At 38.4% G+C, this 20,717-nt stretch overlaps 1 protein-coding gene across 6 annotated transcripts in view; it reads left to right on the top strand.

Moving 5' to 3' along the window:
• The window catches only part of Pde1a (phosphodiesterase 1A), a 267,795-nt gene that overhangs the window by 205,902 nt on the left and 41,176 nt on the right, over positions 1 to 20,717 (top strand). For all 6 annotated transcript variants that reach the window (XM_076928955.1, XM_034495039.2, XM_076928956.1 and 3 more), the window contains 3 exons: positions 1,155 to 1,271; positions 2,156 to 2,296; positions 11,372 to 11,472. In XM_076928955.1, coding sequence (XP_076785070.1) covers positions 1,155 to 1,271; positions 2,156 to 2,296; positions 11,372 to 11,472 — 359 coding nt within the window. The remainder of the gene's footprint in view (positions 1 to 1,154; positions 1,272 to 2,155; positions 2,297 to 11,371; positions 11,473 to 20,717) is intronic.

The raw sequence follows: 20,717 nt of genomic DNA, 5'->3' as shown, positions 1-20,717 counted from the left end.
GTTGTCCTCTAGCCTTCATATGCATGGGAAAGACTGCATGAGGCGAGGCACATAAATAACAATGCATTTGAAGTACCATTGGAAGCTATCACTATTATATTTCACAGGACGGATTCTTACAGAGGCTTGATCAGATGTTTCATTTAGTTTCAGCATCTTGCAGCATATCAAATTGGCTCCCACAACAATGTTCACATAAAGGAAAGAGACTATGAATGGTGTTGACACACATATATAACTAATCATTGCTTTAACTGTCCACTTACCATCCAACACTAAATATGCCAGTGTGTGTTTCTGTGTGTGTGTGTGTGCGTGCGCGCGCCCGTGTGTGTTTGCATGTGTTCACCCACCAAGCCTTCTTTACTGACAGGCAGGATCTTCTTTAGAAGAAAATAATGTACTCCATTAGATTTTCTTCAGCAAAACCATGTGGTGATTGTGCTGGCAGATGGTCCTACTTCCTGCTCCCACTGCCACTGAGAGGGGCTGCATTTTTGGTGTTGTCTGTTCCCTATGGACCTGCCTACATCCCCCAAAGAACTACATGAAGTGGCAACATTACTAACCCATTTCTCAATCAAACGAGCCACTTCTAGTTCTGTCTATGGAGGTCTAGAAGTGAGTCAGCCTAGGTCATGTGAGGGAGGCTAAGGCTCTGCTTCCCTCTGGAATTTACATCCCCCCAAACAAGAGATAATATTAGTGCTTTGAGCTAAATTACCAACTTTTTATGCCAAGCAAAGAAGCAGGTGGCTAGAGGAGTGGAAACAAAGACTCAGATTATTTTCCCTTTTATCCCTTAATTGACCAGCAATCCTGCCTTAAAATGGAGCCATTCTAGAAAACGATTTATGACAGGAATTCAGAGGGAGAAAAAGATGAAGGCAGCATTAGACTGTACCCAAGTGTTATTACATCAGCTTCATCAACCTGGGACTGGAGGAAAAACCTTGAAGCTGTATGATGCATAACAACCAAACTCCCAAAGATCATTCATAACAGACTCCTCCAGTACAATGTAGTTTGACATGTTCAGTTGCAATGTTCCATGTTGTATGTCCAGTGATTAATATGTTAAATAAGTGTCTGTGAAAAGAAGCACAATTATATGTTCTTGTTGTCTAAAATATTTACTCTTTTTTTTTCTACAGGAAGTTGATAAATGGTCTTTTGACGTATTTGCCTTAAATGAAGCAAGTGGCGAGCATAGTCTGAAGTTTATGATTTATGAACTGTTTACCAGATATGATCTTATCAACCGCTTCAAGGTCAGAAATGTCAACAGTGAGATGCTTAGAGAATTGGTTATGTGAATAAAAATGACAATAAAGAACACTGAGCCATTGATCTATGCCTTCAGGTTGACTTAGCAGGTCACAGGTTAGTGGTATGAGCTCACCGTCTGATGAAACCACTACTCACTGACATGTCTGTTATACAGGCAGCCCTGGATTCTTTATAGAATACTAGCAGGACAAAAAACTGTCTTGAAGAAGTACAGAAGATTCTAGAGTCTGTGTACTACACAAAAGTCCTGTCCTTTTAAAATATCGAACCATGATCTTTCTATGTAGCCCAGGGTAACTGTGAATTTGCCATGTCTGTCTCAAACAGTCTCCTTGACTCAGCCACAGGAGCGCTGAGATGTTAGTACCTCATCTAACTGACTGGAAGCTTTTCATAGATTGAAAAGCTAGGTCTTCAAATTGGTTTCACTTCAAAGTATCTAAGCAATAGATTTGATTCTGATTTCTGAGCAGTCTGAGGCTCTAGCTTTTATTTCCTGGGGGATCATGACATTGTAAAGGCTGGAAAGTACTGGAAGGCCACAGATTTTCTCCTACGGATGGGAATGTTAGGTCTTGCTGCTTATATTTATACTTTTATACTTTTAAAAACTAGCCGTTATTCTTGACTGTTAAATATATAAAATGACAGAACTATATGGTATGAGCTATTTCATTTGGGTTACAGTCCTCCAGATTGAGAGCTAACGTATCAATAATGTGATTTTTCAAGACTAATCACATTGAACTTTAAATTACTGTCTGTATTTGACATTAGTATTTGTTCCATTTTCAAACACTATGCTCTTACTTATGTAGCATAACAATCTTGGCCAAAATGTGATAATAAATATTGCTTTCCACAGATTCCTGTTTCTTGCCTAATTGCCTTTGCAGAAGCTTTAGAAGTTGGTTACAGCAAGCACAAAAATCCATATCATAATTTGGTTCATGCAGCTGATGTCACTCAAACTGTGCATTATATAATGCTTCATACAGGTATCATGGTAAGAAACCCTTTATAAATGAAATGTATTAGCATGGAGATAGCACCCCCCATCCTGAGATCCTCATGCCATGAAAAAATATGTGTACAATATCATAGATGTCTCTAACATATATGTAAAAGTCACTAGGATTTTACAAATTAGTTATACATTTTTCAGAAAGTATTTTAATTCTGTGGAAAAAAACATACTTAAAGGTCAATTAAAATATATTTAATATGTCCATTTTTAAAATTTGAACTGTAGAACACTTTTGCTTGTACTTTATTTCCTTTTTATTGCAAATGGATTTTTTCTCACATATAGTAATTATGGTTTCCACTCCCTCTAGTCCTCCCAGTTTCATCCATCTTGTTATCTCCAAGTGGATACACTTTTTTTCTGTCTCTCATTAGAAAACAAACAGGCTTCTTAGGGTAATGATATGATATAATATGACATGATATGATATGACATGATATGATATATGGTATGACATGATATGATAAAACAAAAATTAACCCACTGGAATAGGACAAAGCGATATATACAATACAAACACAGAGAAAGAAAGAACACATGAAAAGGCACAAGAAACAAACATAAACACAAAGACCCTTTCAATTGCACACTCATGAATTCCCTAAAAATACTACAGTGAAGGCCATAACACAAAGGGGAGAGAGAGAGAGAGAGAGAGAGAGAGAGAGAGAGAGAGAGAGAGAGAGAGATAAAGCCCTGGTGTGCCATTATGTGACAAGGAACCGCCAAAGATGCTGTTGAATGCATTTTTGTTGTCTGGGCATGCAGCATACTCTCTTGAAGAGTAGTTTGTTTCTACACTCTTTTCTAGGCAAATTCTTTATTCTTACAGAACTAACCAAAACTAAAATAAGTTAAATAATTGACACAGAGAAAAAGTCTTAAGTCATCAGAATGTGTTAAGGATAAATACTCACTTTCTAGCTCACCTAACTTTAGGGCTGTTTCTCTGTGCTTACAATACTAACCACAGACACATACTTACAGAGGGTTGGGGGAATTATGTAGGTAAGCTTTTACTGGTATTCCTTTCTGACTTTTTCACCCAAGCAAATGAATGAATGAGCAAGATATTCAACATGGAGATATTAGGGTAACAGTAAGGGAAGATTGTAGAAGGTCTGGGAATCTCTGTGGTGTCTTCCAGCTCAGGATATCAACTGGAAGGAGAAAAGAAGGACCTACTAAGTTGGACAGTGAGGAGGATGGGCCATGAGTCACCCTCCAGTCCTGAGGCTTTCAATTTCTCATATTCCAGTGTTTACTAATATAATGTCATTAATGCCTGTAAGTGGCATCTATTTGAGCTAAATCCTTGGGTTACAATTCTCATCACAATTGGAAGCTAACCTGTCAGTAATGTTTCAGACATCCCATCCCATGGGACTCATGAACTTCCTTCAAGCTCTTTATTCTGTATGATGAGGGTTAGGGTCCCAGGAATGTCCTCTGAGGCCTTAGAGTCCCAAAGAGCTTGTCAACCTGTCGCAGGTGCATGATTCTCTAAGATGAACAAAGGCAGAAAACTATCATCACAGTTGTGTTTTCTCATTCTGAAATTAATTCTGTTGACTACTACATATAATATCCATGTGCGAGGGCTTACCCACAGTTCCTCACACACTCACCAAATACATTTTTAGTCCTTATTTTCCTTTGTCTCTTAAGCTTTGCAGATCTGTCAATGTCTTGGGGCAGATCCCTCTTCTTCCCTGCATTCCATGTTACCTGCTCTGCAAGAAATGTATCCAAAGCACAGTATCTTGAGGCAGTGATTTGTTGTTCTCCCTCAAAGGCATGTGGTTAAAAGTCCCAGCAGGGAGGCTTATGCTTGAGGTGTCTCATGGGATTGCAGCCAGCTAGCTGCAATAGCTGGAGACAGCTGAGGACATCCCTGGCTTGTGGTCTAGGATGGCTCACTTGTGACTTCTTGTTGATAATGACTGGTGGTTAAGCTCAGGTGAGCACTTAAGGGATAGTTTAAATTTTTGCTACATTGTAGAAACGTCCTCACTATGACAAAGCACTTTTAAAACTGTCCTAAAAGAAATGTTTCCAGGGCTCTTTGTTTCTCTTGAATGAGAGCCCTGTGTAGTCCCTTTTCCCCCAAACCTTCTGGTCCAATGAGTTTCCATTGTCACAGTTCTGTCTGGAAGGCTCTGCATTCTCTTGCCTTAGTGCACATGATATATGAGAATGGAAATAGGGACCTCCTGACAACTCTAAGGGCTGTTCTGTGGGACACATTGCCTTGGGGTTCTCCACTCGCTGGTTGATTCTATTGCCTCTGTCTTGACTCTAACAACAAGGTGATTTGTTTTTCATATGTTTGATAGTCCCTCTTTCCTGAATTTATTGTTTTTTTTTAAGTTAACTAGAAAAGAAAAAACCTATTTAAATCACACTCTACAGTAGAGAGTGAACTGAGGAAGAGGGTGAAGAAGCAATGCCCATTTTGCTCTAATTCAATAGCTGCTCAATTGTGAAGCAATTTGAAAATAAAAAAAAAGTGCTGTCCCAGCCAGAGTTTCATCATCTTACAATATGATTCAGTACAAACACATTTTGCTGTTTTCTTTTGTTTACTGCAAGGACATGGGGACCAAATAAACACCTCCTCTTTTACCCTCTTTTATTCCAAAGTTCAAAGGTTACACTGAAAAGATCTGAAGTGTCACATTAGTAGACAAGCAGAGAATTTCAAATCCACCTTGTGACTTCTTTTCTCTATTTATTCATTTATTTATGTATTCATTCATTCATCCCCTCACTTTACATCCCAATACCAGCCCCCCATCTCCTTCTAGTCCCTCCTCTCGCACAGCTTATTCTCACATTCCCCCACTTGCCTTCTATTCTGAGAAGGGGTTGGCTCCTTCTGAGTATCACACCACCGTGGCACATCAAGTCACTGTAAGGCTAAGTACATCCTCTCCCACTGGCAGAAGACAAGGAAACCCAGTTAGGGAAATGGGGTCCAAAGGCAGGCAACAGATTCAGTGTCAGCTCCCACTCCAGTTGTTGGGAGACCAGCATGAAGATCAAGCTTCATGTCTGCTACATAAGTGCGGGTGGTCCAGGACAGCCCCATGCTCGCTCTTTGGTTGGTGGTTCAGTTTGTGGGAGTCCCCAGAGGTCCAGGTGATTTGACCCTTTTGGTCTTCCTGTGGAGTCCCAATCCTTCCCTTAACTCTTCTAAACTCTCCCAACGACTTTCTGAGGTCCATCTAATGTTTGGCTATGAGTTTCTGTCTCCCTTTACCTTGGCTGCTGGGTGGAGGACCACTATACTCCTGCCTGCAAGCATAACTATCATTAATGACACTCTCATTAATAGTATCAAGGGTGGGTTCTTGTCCGTGGGATTGGTCTCAATTTGGGCCAGTCATTGAGTGGTCATTTCCTCCGTCTCTGCTCTACCTTTGTCCCTGCACATCTTGTAGGCAGCACACAAATTGGATGGAAGAATTCATTGGCTGGGTTGCTGTTCTTATCCCTCCAGAGTCCTGCCTGGGTACAGGAAGTGACCACTTCAGGCTCCATATCCCCCAGTGCTAGGAGTCTAAGCTAGAATCACCCCCATAGACTCCCTGGAGCCTCCCCCACACCCCACCTTGTCCCCAGTCTGGGTCTCTAGCACATCCTAGAAACAACCCCCCTGCCAATTTCTCTCCTCTTAGCCCTGCCGTACCTACTTCTGATCCCCCTTCCCCAATCCCCTCCTCATCTTCTCATCCACTGTGTGCCTTTAGCCTCAGACTTACAAGGAAGATTTGTTGAGTGCATCAAATGCCCTTTCCTGTTCTCTTGAAGCTGGAGAACTCTGCGCCCACATCCCTGGTTCCTGGCACAATACCAAGAAAATGAAGGCATTAGTGCAGGTCAGAGGCACTCTTGAGAAAACCACAGATGTGATTGTAACTTCCTTTCTATTAACAAAATTGGCGTGACACCTGGCTTCCGATTTTAATCATTCTTCAGCAAAATATCAGTGGGGTCACATGTTAATGTGACCATTACAAAATTAGTTTCCTGGCAAACCTAGTTTTGTCTCATCTAAGATCCAGAAACTGCATTTAAAGCAAAAGGGAGAATAATTTTTACAATGGAATACAATTTTTTGCAGGTGAAATGAATTTGTGAATGTGTTGAGTATTTTATCAAAATGAGATCACACTACCAACTTGACAGTTTTAGAAATATACTTTTAACATGCTTTCTTCCTTGGTGGTAGGTGAACACTAATTTTTGTACAAATGAACATTTAGGTCTTTGGAACAAAAATGCATTACAGAGATGCCAGCTAAATCTGTTCCAGTCTTTGTCACCCTTCAGATTTGGTACGGAAAAGACTGGGTCACTCCTTTTAGCATTGAGCTATTTTGAGCTGGCCTCTTATCAGAGTGACATTTCTAGAGCACTCCAGTTCCAGGCCAAGGCTGTCAGGTGACTAATGCATCTGTCACCTGCAAGGTGTTCTGAGGAGCGTCTTCTGAAAGGGATTGTGATGGAGCTTCCTGTGTGTTAATGTCAGAGGGGAAGCCCGCAGTCCTGTCAGTCAGTCAGCAGTGGAGAGAGGCAGGGACTTGATGTTGGCAAGGCCCCTTGCTTCCCTGTCTCTCTTTTTGTCACCTGATTAACTTGTAACCTGTGCCACAGTGACAGTGATGTGCAGAAAATCCATTTGCTAAAGAGCCATTTCTCTGTGGCGTGATGTCATACTACCTCCAACTGTCTCTTTGAATACAAGGTCATTCTAGGGCCATACTCAGTGCACTTTGTGTTTGGTGGCTGGTGACCTTCATTTTCTCTAAGGAGCTGGGTAGAAGAAAGTGAGGCAACTTGCAATCTTTCCTTTGGAATTTGCAACCCACTGCTTGGCTGGATGCCAACTCCCACACTTTGGGATGACTCTATTTTTCTCTGATCAATCTGCAGAAAATGTGGCAAGAAGCCCATGGTCTGTGGTAATGGCTTCCTTGGGAATACTGTCTGAAAGAGCGTGGGCTTAGGAGGCTGCCACCAGCTTTGAAAACACTATCTGCCACATCTAATGTGCTAGCTCTCCATTTTGGCCTCTATTAACTCCTCACTAAAACAGAGTTAATAATACTGACCAATTCGCAGGCTGGTAATGAAGAACCATTAAGTCTCACTATGAAGCACTTTGTGCAGCACCTGAAAGAAAATAAATGTTAATACAAGCTATGTTATTGTTAGCTCTATAATGCAATGCCTTTCTGTGTAAAATGATAGCAAACTACCGAAGTGTTTTCTTTCAAAAGGATGATGAAAAAAATGTGTCAACCCCAACACTTTAGGCTCAAATAGTTATTAATTATGTCTCTTTAGAATGCCCTGAAGAAAAAAATACTTTTAAGAACCAAGCCAATATGATTTTCTGATCTAAAATTCTCCCTAGACTAAACATATACTTTATCACACATATACATAAACATACAAGGCAATTTAAATGTGAATATAGTCTTAGAGTTCTATTAACTTTACACATTCATATATGTTCAGGTAATTCAGTTAGCTATTTTGCTTTTGAACAATTAGAACATAGACAACTGTCTCGAACCATGAAACTTACTGTGATCTACAAAACAAAAAGAAACCAAAATTTCTTTCTTGTCTGAATCCTGACTCTTGTCTCTGTGTGACCTCTGGCACATTGATTCATTTCCATGAGACTGAGCTTTGCAATCCACCAACATAAAGCTACAAATATTTACTTACTGAGGGGAAAGTAGGACAAGAATAAAAATAATGGAAACTCAAAGGTCCATCTAATAACATCCCTTTCCCACCCTGTCCATCGCTGCTGTGTAAGCTGTTGGGAGCGCTCAGTACTTTCTTTTGATGTCGCAGGAGGACTGCCCGCTTGAGAATATGTCTGCCCGAGTCCTCCTCTAGGCCACATACCGTCTATGGTTTAGATGAGGTGCAGAATCTACATTGCTCATGGCTCATTATTTTAACCTTGGATTTCTACCCATCACAGACCAGCAGAACCCCAGTGTTGGCTTAGTTCTGTTCCAGATGGGAACCATGATATGATCTGACCTTGTATGTCCTAGCTTGTCCCCCAGGAATTATTTCTACAAGAAATAATTTGTAGATTTGTAGAATTATTTCTACAAAATCTACGAGCTAAAACTTTTTTTTTTTTTTTTTTTTTTAGTTCTAAGGACATTCATTGCCAGTAACAAATGAATCATCTGTGAAAAAGCTGGAAGTCATCCCAAAATTCTACTTTCACTAATACAAAAAAGATACTTTTCAATTGAATGTAAAGATTTCTGTATTCTCACATTTTCTCATATAAACGTAATCAATAAGACCACAACACAGTAATAATTAAGTGAGGTTCACAGAGAAACTTTTTTTTTGTGGGAGGCAGAGATTAACTAAGAAAAAAACAGAAAATACATTTGAAATCAATTTTGGCAGCTGGAAATATAATTTTAAATAATTATGAGCTAGTGTGTGATTAAATTCCATCTCTAAATTTACTTTGCATCTTTGCATTTGATATTATTGTAGTAGGTACTGAGTGTTGCTTTTTTAGCCAATTAAATTTATAACTATAATCAATAAGAGATGCTTGAGGATGACAGGGTGATTTCTGTTCCCTTGGAAACATGTTTCTTTAATAAACAATGGATCCCTGGGGTACCAACTTTTTAAATTTCATTTCTCCTCATTTTATGGTGTTTAGTTCCATGGACTCAGTGGGAACTCTAGAGGCTCCATCTAGTTTAGCCTGTAACACAGGCCATTATGGAGATCACTTTTTTTTTCCTTTTAATGACTCAAATGAGTGTGTACATGCACCAAGCAGCTAGTTATACTAAGTCCCATTAGCTCACTGCCTACATGCAGAGCTTTCATACGTAAAGTGCCATCAGTTAGGACATGCTGGTTCTCATCGTCCAGATTTAATGCTTTGCAACATAAAGTAATGACTGTCGTAAAATGCCATTTGTTCTGTGTTTAGCTATTGGACAAGGCTTTGATAGGAACAGCACGTAAATTTACTTTAAACTTTTGAAAGCTTACAGAGAAGTACTCCTTAATTCCATTTTAACGGGAACTGGAGCTCAGCAGGTTAACAGCTCACTTCCCCAGGGATGACAAAGGACTATCACACTGGACTAACCTATCATCCACTCTCCTCCACTCTTCCCCACTACATCTCTCTTATGAAACTGATGAGCTTCAACTCTACAAACAATATCTCCTGCTGCGTGACAGATTCTGCCATTGGTTCTGTGAGAAGCGCACAGCTCAGTGGGCTCTGAGAGTCAGTACCCATCAGCTCGGCCTTCCTGACCCACGGGTCTTCAGTGGCTCCTGCCTGCCTAAATCCATTAGTTTTAATGAAAGAAGAGCATCAATTGGTTTCATGCTCTTCATTCTCTTTTTAACCTGATTAATCTGACTTTTAAACATAATAGGGCTGTGGCCAACTCTGTTTCAATATAGACCACATTAATCATATTAACCATATCAATATGATTTATGGTATCATTCTCCATTTGCTGTTTTTATGTAAAGGACCTTTGCTGTCAGCCATCTTTTTCTTTTTCCAAAATCCATTGCCATTGTCAAGCCTATGTACCAGTACTTAGATAGTACCTGTATCCTGTGACCTCTTACAACTATAAATAAGGGTCATTTGGTATTCTTCTTGTGTTGTGTTTGTGTGTGTGTGTGCATGTGGTGTGTGTGTATATGTGTGTGTGTGGTGTGTGTGTGGTATGTGTTATGTGTATATGTGTGTATGTGTGCATGTGTACATATGTATTTATGTGTATGTACATATGTATATTTGTATGCATGTGAGTGTATATGTGTGTGCGTGCACATATTTAGGCATGAATGTGCATATGTATGTATGTGTGTGCATATATGGGCTTGTGTGTGCATGTATGTGCATATGTGTATGTATATATGAGTACATTTGTATGTATGTATATGAATATATATATGGCATGAATGTACATGTATATATATGTGTGTATACATGTATATATGTATAAGTATGTGCATGTGCATGCATGGGTGTGTGTGTATGTCTGTGTTTTTGGTCTTTATGTGTTTCAAATGTATGAAAAATGTTCAGGAGAAAATTCCACCTCACATTAGAACATTTTTTCCTAACAGAAGTCCTGTTTTCTTGCAGGACTGTCCAAAAAAAATATTTGTGGATGGTGGAAAAACTTTGTGTTTTAGCTGTTCTCTGTGAAAACACTTGGCCCATGTGATTACTAATCATGTGAAACATGCCTAGGCAACAGGGCATGAGAATTTAATTTTATTATGTTTTACTTATTTTTAATTGTCATATTGTTATTGAGTGTTAATCGAAGTGAGTAATGAACAATTCATTGAATTATTCTATAAACTATAGGAGTAGAAAATGGTATTATACAGATGATAAAAGAAAGGCCAGTGAGTATGAAATAGATGGGTCTAAATTTAAATGAAATTAGTCTTTCCCTTGTCATTGTTAAGTTTCACTGAATTGGAATATATTTGGAAACCAATCTGTAAATCTAAAAGCAAATTTCAGTTTCTCTCTTGGGAAAAATAAATACTTTCGATTTTAAGTGGAAATTTGTTCTCATGGCATCTTCTGTATGGCCTTCTACAATCATCTATAATATACATTTTAATGAAGGTTTACTCCATGTTAAAAGACCACTATATTATAATTAACATCATACAAAGCCAAGCTAGTAAGATTGTAATTTCAAGATCCAGTGACAGTCAACCTTTTAAACGATGGAAAATGACTCCTTTCCCAAGTAGCAAGGACACTCATATTTTGAATTTTAAATTTTGAACTTACAAAGCATGACACAATCATTGGTTTCATAAAGCATCCATTATTCACAATTAATGGAGTGAGAAGGGAAATTCATATGAAAGAAATAGAGCATTATTTTACACGATTGTGCATTCTGGACACACTAAAGATGTCCCCATAAAAAGAAATGATAATGAAGACATTGACTGTGACAATGTGTTTCCTTCCTTTGCTAGCACTGGCTCACTGAACTGGAGATTTTAGCAATGGTCTTTGCAGCTGCCATTCATGATTATGAGCACACAGGAACAACAAACAACTTCCATATTCAGACGAGGTAAGAGCAATGAAGTCTTAGCGTTAACAAGTAAAAATTTAAAACTTATTTTTAAATAAGTTTTAAAGGGCAAAGAAGACAACTGTGGTCAAGATACATGATAAAACTCAACAGAATGAGTGTCCTTGTGAAACCCATTGCCATGAGCAATGGATATATGCCAATTAAAGTGATTTTTACATATTTTTTTATTCTTAAGAGAAGTTGTTTAGAACATGTAGATTTTATTAAGAATAGGTTTAAAAATTTTTAGCAATCCTTCTTAAGCTTTAACAACTTAAATCAACCCACTGCTCTTTTTCAAGACTATTCATTTTGCCTGACACATTAACAACTTAAAGAACATAGATGTCTTTAGGATAAGTTCCTTCTACCAAGGCTTAGCCTAAGCAGTCACATAAGTCAGATATGCATTCACTGAGGAACATTATATAATAAATTGTCTAAGGTGTAGTTTTGAATCATAGTATATGATAAAAGAGGTATACAACTTCATTTCTTGGGAAATCAAGAGATTGTAGAAATCTCATTCCAGGGCAGTAGGAAGTATTTAATATAATTGAAAAATAAGATGCCTTCATGAAGGCTAAAATGGCAGTTACTCAAACCAAAGTAGACATGGATTATAGTAGCCTCTAGGGTTCCTATAACAAAATACCACTGAATGGGTGGCTTAAACATCATGCAGTTCCTTTCTGACAGTACTGGAGGTCTTGAGACTAAGACTAAGGTGACAGAGGCGTGCTCTCTTCTAGGTCCTACCCTCTTAGCCTGCAAACAGCAACCTCTTTGTGTCCTCAAGCTGGTCTTTTCTCTCTGCATATACCCCCTGGTTCTCCTCCTTCTTCATATGAGGACACAATTCATACAGGATTTGATTCTGCCACTTACATCACCTCATTTAATTTTAATTATACCCTTGATAGATATATATTCAAATATAGTTACACTGAGGGTTAGAGAGTCAACATTTGAATCTGGTATGCATGGGCTCCAGAATGCTATCTGTAAAAGGAAGGTACCCTAAGTTCTTTTTACTTAAATGGAGATATCAGTGCCTGAGAGGCAGAATTAAGTCCAGAGTAAATCAGGATGCAACTCACTTTCTGTATGTGGAATCCTGATATTTTGTGATTCATTAGCTAAGATTGCTTAAGAAGAAAATGGGTATAAACAAAATTATTTAAAAGGCAATTTGATGTGAATATTATAATTATTTAAAAGGCAATTTGATGTGAATATTATGCTCATTGAGCAGCAACAACGTTAATAACTTTCCCACTCAGGTCTATGACCTCCTCAGCCATGAGTTTTTAACCAGGTTTACACCACCAAATATGAACTCCCTCTTGTGGCAGTGGGCTACAAATCCAATCAGCAAGTAGTTTATCATCTCTCTAACAGACGTGCTACTATTACACTAGTAGCTACTTCCTGCCTGTCTGATTGGTACTGTGTATACAGGATCTACAGCAGAGTAAATCTGTTGGTGAGAGGTCTCCTCAACAACCCACAGAGGAGCCTCTGGCACTCTGAGGGATGGTCTTCCAAGCCAGTCCCACCTTAATTTCTCTAAGTCTGAGACTAGAGAATGTGATACCTTTAATAAGAAACTCTTATCACCTAGTTTTGGTGGGAAACTAACAGCAGTGGTAATTTACCTGCGTTGTTTTAAGGGTTGTGACTATACCTCATAGGAAAGTATTCTCTGCTTGGTTTTTTCATTTAATAACTTACAACTTATGGAAGCAGCTTTATCTACCAACAGGAGTGCCACCACTCAAATTCTATTTCATTTTTAATTAGTTCATCAAGTATCAGCCTTCTCATCCATTGCTTTAGCTGACCAGTCTTCTCTTACTCTTTCCAACCGCCCTGCCTCACATCCTCACTTAAACCAACCATTCCCCAATAGTCCTCTTTTCACAGTGTTAAATATGCTTATTTTTGTTTATTCACTAGTTTTGTTTTGATAAACTATTTCTTAGAACAATTTTAGATTTATAGAAAACTGATCGTGGGGCACAAAGTTTCGATAGGGTCAACCCAGCCACTCTACAGTTTTGTCCTATAATCAGGACCAGTGTACACAGCTTGACTTGGAATAGAGCACTATTTGCAATTAACAAGTTTATATTGATATGTTATTAATTAAAATCCTTGCTTTTCTTTAGGGTTCAGATTCTGTTTGTAATTTCTATGGGTTTTGATAAATGTCTAATGAACCTCTCTGTAGCTTTAATGATTTAAGTATCTCATCTTCTTTGCTTATTTCTCTCTTCCTTCACCACTGGAAACAGTGTTCTAAAGATTGGGTTAGTTTTGCCTTTTCCAAAGTGTCACGTTGAAGTTAGTATGTGTCCTAGACTAATTTTTTTTCCACTCAGCAACATACGTGAAAGCTTCCTCCATGTTTTCTCAGGTCTTGGTAACTCATTTTTATTCTTGATATCTGAATAATATTACATAGTATGGTCCTGTCAGAATTGTTATAGTCACCTGTTAGAAGACCATTAGTCTGCTAAATTTGGCACTTATCAGTGCAGCTGCTATCAAACGTGCTAGTTTTATGTGGTTGATTCCTTTAGGGTTTTAACAGAAATATCTTAACAACTAGTAATTCAGATATTAGGAGGTTTTTTTTGTTGGTGTTGGGAGGAAAGACAGTCTATTACAATAGTAGGTATTTTAAAACTTAATGGTGACCTAAGATGACTGAAATGCAACTTATAGATCATCCAGGTTACATCTCACAATATATTTAAAAAACAAAAACCAACCAACCAACCAAACAAACAAAACCCCTAAAATCACTAGGATGAAGTGGCCTATGAAAACACACACAGCCATTGGATGGCAGTTCTGAGACTGACTGTGGAGTTGAGAAGAGAAGCAGACTCAGTCTAATGACTACTTAACTCTGCTGCCACAAGAAACACACAAAGGGTGGGGCCAAACTGTTAAAGCCACGAATAGGATGGTCAGTTGATCAACAGAAAAAGCTGACACTCAGTGAAAATGTGAAGCTGTTCTGTGTAGCCCACTCCCCCAGAGTGACAGAGAAACACTGGGAAAGAAGAACTTTGCCATCTGATTATAAAGCAGGAATGTTATTCGCTTATTTTGCAGAACAAAGCAAACATCTTTCCTTTTACTGTATTATGACTCCAATGAAAAGAAGACTGTTCATATCAAGGTTGCTTAATGAAGACTTTTTACACCCACAGAATCAATCCATAACAAAGAGGGTTTATATGATAGATGGGTCATTACTGAGCCTTGCTGTGTATAGGCCAAGAGTCCCAGAAAGGGGAGCAAGTGACCCACAACTGGTGAGCACTTACTGCTCGTTCTGTTCTGAACTCTGAAGACTAAAGTGGTTTTCTCCAGGGCTGCATCAGTATACCACATGGTGCTTGCTCTTTCACTAATCACCTAGGGTGAGCAGACCTAACTTACTTAAGCATTGGTCTTTGGAGAAATAAGAGAAGGCATAGGAATCAGGTAAGGGAAAGAAAGATGCCACATGGAGATGAGAGAAGAAACAGATGACAACAGCAAGAAAAAATAGTATTTTCCTCATTTCTAGTAAGAAATAATAAAGATGACTGTAGTCTTATATTTTACTGTCTTTCATATAAATTGTCTCTGAAGATCCATTATTTCATGGATTCATTCTACATGAACTTGAAAATTCTATTAAAGGAAACTATTTCAATGACAAAACATACAACAATAAAACATTTTAAATTCATGGTGTTACCTTCACATTGCCAAAGGAGAAATAAGGTCAATGTCACCAATAACATTAATTCTATTTTATTTTATAGTGTTCATGCTATTTGGATTTATGGGGGGTTTTGTAAAATGGAGATGTACTTACTGTATAAACAAAATAAGCAAGGCAGCATTTGAATTTCCTCAAGATATTATAATGCATGAAATCCTTGAAAGTGTAAATAAATGAAATTAATTTTCCCTTTGTGAACAGCAAATGACGAGCTACATGTTACCATGGATACTTCATGTTGCTTAGAGTCTTGTTCTTTTCTTAGCAGTAAAAGACCATCAAACATTGAGAGCATGCTGCATTCTCAGCAAGCTTGATGGATTTAAAAGACAAAGCTGTGCATATTTTGCTATGCTAAATCTGATTTAAAAACACACCTTGGCTTGTTTTTTCAGAAAGGAAGTGATACTCATTGCCACAACGTATAATCACCCTGAGAATCCTACTATAGATAGGTCTAGGTTGACATGATAAAAATGAGACTGTTGGGAAATCATAGTTTTTCCTATGACCTTGGCAAACTTCTGGAAACACATGTTGTTCAGTTAATATTGATTTGGTTATCCATCAGATATGAATTACATATGACCTTCCTTCGTGTTGAACTATGATTGTTAGTTAAGCGAGTGTTTAAGCTGTGAGATTGTTAGAAGGTATGTGAGGTTACTTGGACCCGCACACAGGTTTTGCATTTATAACAGTGCAGGATGCAAAAGAGTGAGTGATTATTCCAGTGACTGATAGGCCAATTTGCTTATGCCGAGTTAACAACATGAAAGGCTTGCTTTATCTGGTAGACTATTCGATAATGCTCTTGAATATACTGCTTGCAGAAGATAGATGTCAGATTTCTTTGGTGTCTCCTTTTCAAAATATTATGTCTATATAAAGCAGGCCATATGATTTTATGACACAAATAGCAAATGGTTACTAGAGAGACGCGAATTAGTGCAGCCTTCCACATTTTTGCATGCTTCAGGGACAACATTGGTTCCTTTGTTTGTACTCGCCTGCTCACCAGTAAACCCTCAGCAACAGGTGAGTGCTAGGTTGTAACTAGAACTTTATCCATCAAAAGCCAGAGACAGTCCATTCTGTGCAAGACAGTTTCCTACCACAGTGTCGTAGAGTTTCATATTGCTGTGATAAAACACCATGACCAAAAACAACTTGGGAAGGAAAGGGTTTATTTCAGCTTACAAGTCTCTGGTTACTCTTTCACTGACAGAAGTCAGTATAGGAGCTTAAGGCAGGAGTGCGGAGGCAGGAACTGAAGCAGAGGCCATGGAGAATTGCTGCTTACTGGCTTGCACAGGCTGCTTTTTTGTACAGCTCACGACCATCATCCCAGAGAAGGCACAGCCCACAAAGGAAAAGGCCCTCCTATACCAATCATTTATCAAGAAAATGGCCCACAGGTTTGCCTACAGGCCAATGTTATGAAGACATTTTGTCAATTGAGAGTCTTTTCCATTTACTCTACCTTATATCAAATTCATCTAAAATCAACAGACACACATGGAAAATATATCTAGCAAAAAGAAGGAATGCCAGAGGGATTAGGCTCTAGGGGCCAAATGGTAGTGAAATTGCTATAGGCTTTAACTGCTGTAGGCTGCTGCTTCCTTTCCCTGTGCTAACCTGTATGGCTGGTTGGCTCACCAACTGAAGACACCGCACACTGGGATTCTTTCATTCTGACACTCTAGGAGGAGAGAATAGAGAAGCCAAGACTCCACTTTACAAGACTGAGAGTGCTTGCAGCTGACCCATACTTGAGCCAGAGTATCAAGTCTACCCAGGCAATTTGAAGTAGTTTAGAGTTTAAATAATATGAAAATGTAGACAAGAGAAAAACAAAAGCCATTTGATGCATTCAACAGCTTAAGAAAAAAATGTCTGCTGCAAACTTGTGTTGGAAAACAAGTTTCTCCGTTTGAATTTACAGTGAGTACATCCGCAATGTTCAGATTTAATCACAGGATTGTGTGGGAGCAAGTGATTTCCATCCTCCTCTTTATCCCCTAGCCAAGGTAATTTGGGGTCAAAGGAATGATGATGTGATTACGTACTTGAAATGGGGTAAAAAGGGGCTAATTATTCACTGACTGAATAACGATGAGCTAAATATTTTCCCTTAGGTATTTAGGCTATCTCACAGATATTAGCATTATAAATGAAAAGGAAAGGGCATATAGATATTTAAAGTATAATAATTAAAGGGGAAATTAGCATCAGGACCAATTATCTCAGGCATGCAAGCCATCTTTGGCTTGAAATTGAAAAACATTTGAAAAATGTTGAAAATTTCTATGTAAAAATCTAAAGAAGAAATGGAGTCATGCCAAGATACGCAGGAAAGTATTTGACAAAAACCCAATATCCCTTCATGGTCAAATTCAATAAGCTAGAAAAAGCAGGCATTGTTCTTAACTTTAGAAAGAATATGTCCTAAAGAACCGTGCTCACTGGGTGCTGAGGGTGCAGTTTAGAGACCTTGGTCAAAGGACTTACAAATCTCACCTAGACAAGAGGTATAAGCTAACAAGAGTGATTATATGGCAAAGGGACATAGCAATGTATTACTTTATGAGAAATGACCAAGAGTAGATATTAAATATTTTACAGAAATAGTAAGTATATGAACTAATGTATAATATTAATCAGCTTAGCAACATATTGTCTCAATAGGTCATGCTGTAGCAAATCTATGCCTTTTTTCATTTTAAGATTTGTAAATGCAGTGAACATTGGAATCTACAAGAAAATAGGGATATTTTTATATTAAGAAAGAAATAACATTATCTTTGTTCACTGTGACATGGCTTTGTAGCGTATTTGAAAAAAAAATTGACAAACCAAGAGCTTTAAAGCAAACCCTGCAGTTGAAGTGATACAGCAGGGTTGTAGGAGGCAAGGTCAATGGGTCATGGTATCCTAAGTCTACAGCTCTATTATCTACCAGAGTCAAACTGATGGAATTTATTTTTGAAAATATAATACCATTTACATTAGCATCCTCAAACTGTAATACTAAGTATAAATAAAACAAAATATGTAAAAAAAAAATCTAGAAGAGGGAAACCATTTAATTTTGCTGGAAGAATCCAGAAGGGTCGAGGACACCAAGAGAACACAACTCATAGACATCAACTAAGTAAGGAAGGCTCCCAGGCACTCCCAGAGACTGAAAAAGCAATTTTGGTACTACATGTGTCTATGCTAGGTCCTCTTCACATATGTTTTAGTGTTACCCTGGTGGTTTTGTGGGACTCCTAATAGTGTCTTTGACTCTTTTGTCTGCTCTTGGGACCCTTTTCCTCCCATTGGGTTAACTTGCCCAGCCTTGATATGAATGTTTGTGCCTAGTCTTCTTGTATCCTGTTATGCCATGTTTGGTTTATATCCCTGGGAGGACTGCACTTTTCTGAAAGAAAATAGATAGAGGAGTGGATGTTAGGGAGAGGGGAGCCCCTCTGGCAAGAAAGCAGATTGGCAGCAATGGGAGAGGAAACTTGAGTGGGATGTATGACAAACAAAAATTTAAAAAAATAGAAAAAAAAAAGATTCTGGCAGAAGAAACAAATTGAAGAGGTAAATCATGTTCATGGATAGAAAGCTTTGATTTGGTCAAAATGTAGTTCAACCCAAGTTGATAAATATAGATCCATTGCAATCTCAATCAGATTTTTTAGTGTATTTGGTTCTTTGTTTTGTGTTTTTGTTTTGTTTTATTTTGTTATATTTGGTTTGGGGGTTTTGTTTGTTTATTTGTTTGAATTTTCTTAAAGTTTGTATAGAGAAAGAAGAGCTCCAGAATAGATAGTACAACATTGGAGTAGATGAATTAAGGGTACGGTTCCACCTCACGTCAAAGTTTACAATTGTGAAAGTTCCTGGAAAGAACCACACCTTGTGCTCAGCCTTTTGCAAGGCTAATTAACTGATTAGATACTCAGCAAGGTGGACAGGTTAGAATGTTGCAAGTCCAGAACCAGATTATATTGGGACAGTTTAAGCCTCCTTCATAGATAGCTCTTTATTGGCCTCTTTTGTGTGTGATCTAACAACTTTGTAGCCATTACTAAATCCTGTGGAATGTACACACTTCCAGTCCTTCTTCCCAACCAAAGGGCTGAGTATATCATCAGCTAGTCTTGAAGTCTGAGAGCTGTTTTTCTATGCCCCACCTGCCTGATGCTTCTATCAATGTATTTTCAAACCATCTTGAGTTTTACATTTTTTTGTTCTTCACTATAAAGGTATTTTTTCTTCACTATAAAGAATTGCTATGATGCGAAAATGTGTAATCTGGGGCTGACTCAAGTCTGCATTCTTGAGCCTTGATCACTCATAGAGGCTCTAAAAAAAACCTCTTATCTTCTTTAGGGTGAGAGATGTGCTTTAGTGTTGACTACACAGCTGTAAGAATCAGAAAGTGTTAGTGAAAGAATAGACAGACAAATGGAACAGTCTAGAAAGCCCAGAAATGAACCCACAACATTTAGTCAGTTGCTTGTTTAAATAGACTTATTTTATTTACTTTATTACTTGTGTGTATATGTGTATGCCACATGTGTGCTGGTTCCAGTAGGGGCCAGAAGAGGGAGTCAGGTCGCATGGTCCTGGAAATGCAGGCAGCCTGAGCATCCAGACACTAGTTCTGTGAATTCAATTTGGGTTTTCTAGAATGCTTTGTAATTGCTGAAACATCTCACTAGCCCTAGTCAATTGATCTTTGACAAAGGAATTAGGGCTTTGGGACAAAGAGAATCTTTTCTGTAAATGGTGTTAGAAAACTTTCACATCCAGGCTGAACACTGAATAGGGAGGAATTCGAGGGTGGGGAGGATGGAGGGGGGTAGTGGGGGCACACCTTTGTGGAGGCAGAAGGGGGAATGGAATAGGGGGTTCCTGGGTGGTTGGGGGGAATGGAGTAAGGGAATAAAATCTGAAATGTAAACATAACATCCAATAAAAAATATGAAAAAAAGAAAGAAAACCTTCACATCCATCTGCAAAAACAAACAAAAACCAATAAACTAAATACAAGTTGCTATGGTTTAACTGTGTCTTCTAGAATTTATGGGCTGGAAATCAAATCTCCATTCAGCAAGCTAGGAGAGGTGACTCCTGACCACATGTAGATCATAAGGACTCCTCCTTCATAAATGTACTGCCATTGTAAATGGGCCCTCTGGGTGATCTCTGCATATCTCTGCCCTTCTTCCATGTGATACCCAAACCTGCAGCAAGAGGGAACTTTACAGGTGACCAGGTGACATCACTTTTATCTCAAATAGTCCTGCCTCCAGAACTACAGAAAACAAATATCCATCATGTACAAAATGTCTGTTGGGACTCTGTTTCAGCAGTGTGAAGTCTGATAAGATACAAACCTCACATCCTTCAAATGGCTCAAAGATTTAACTATAAAACACAAATCAAAACGTTG

This window comes from Arvicanthis niloticus, chromosome 2 (genome assembly GCF_011762505.2).
Source record: "Arvicanthis niloticus isolate mArvNil1 chromosome 2, mArvNil1.pat.X, whole genome shotgun sequence".
NCBI lineage: Eukaryota > Metazoa > Chordata > Mammalia > Rodentia > Muridae > Arvicanthis > Arvicanthis niloticus.
Note: the sequence above shows the minus strand (reverse complement) of the source record. Positions and strands in the feature narration are given on the sequence as shown.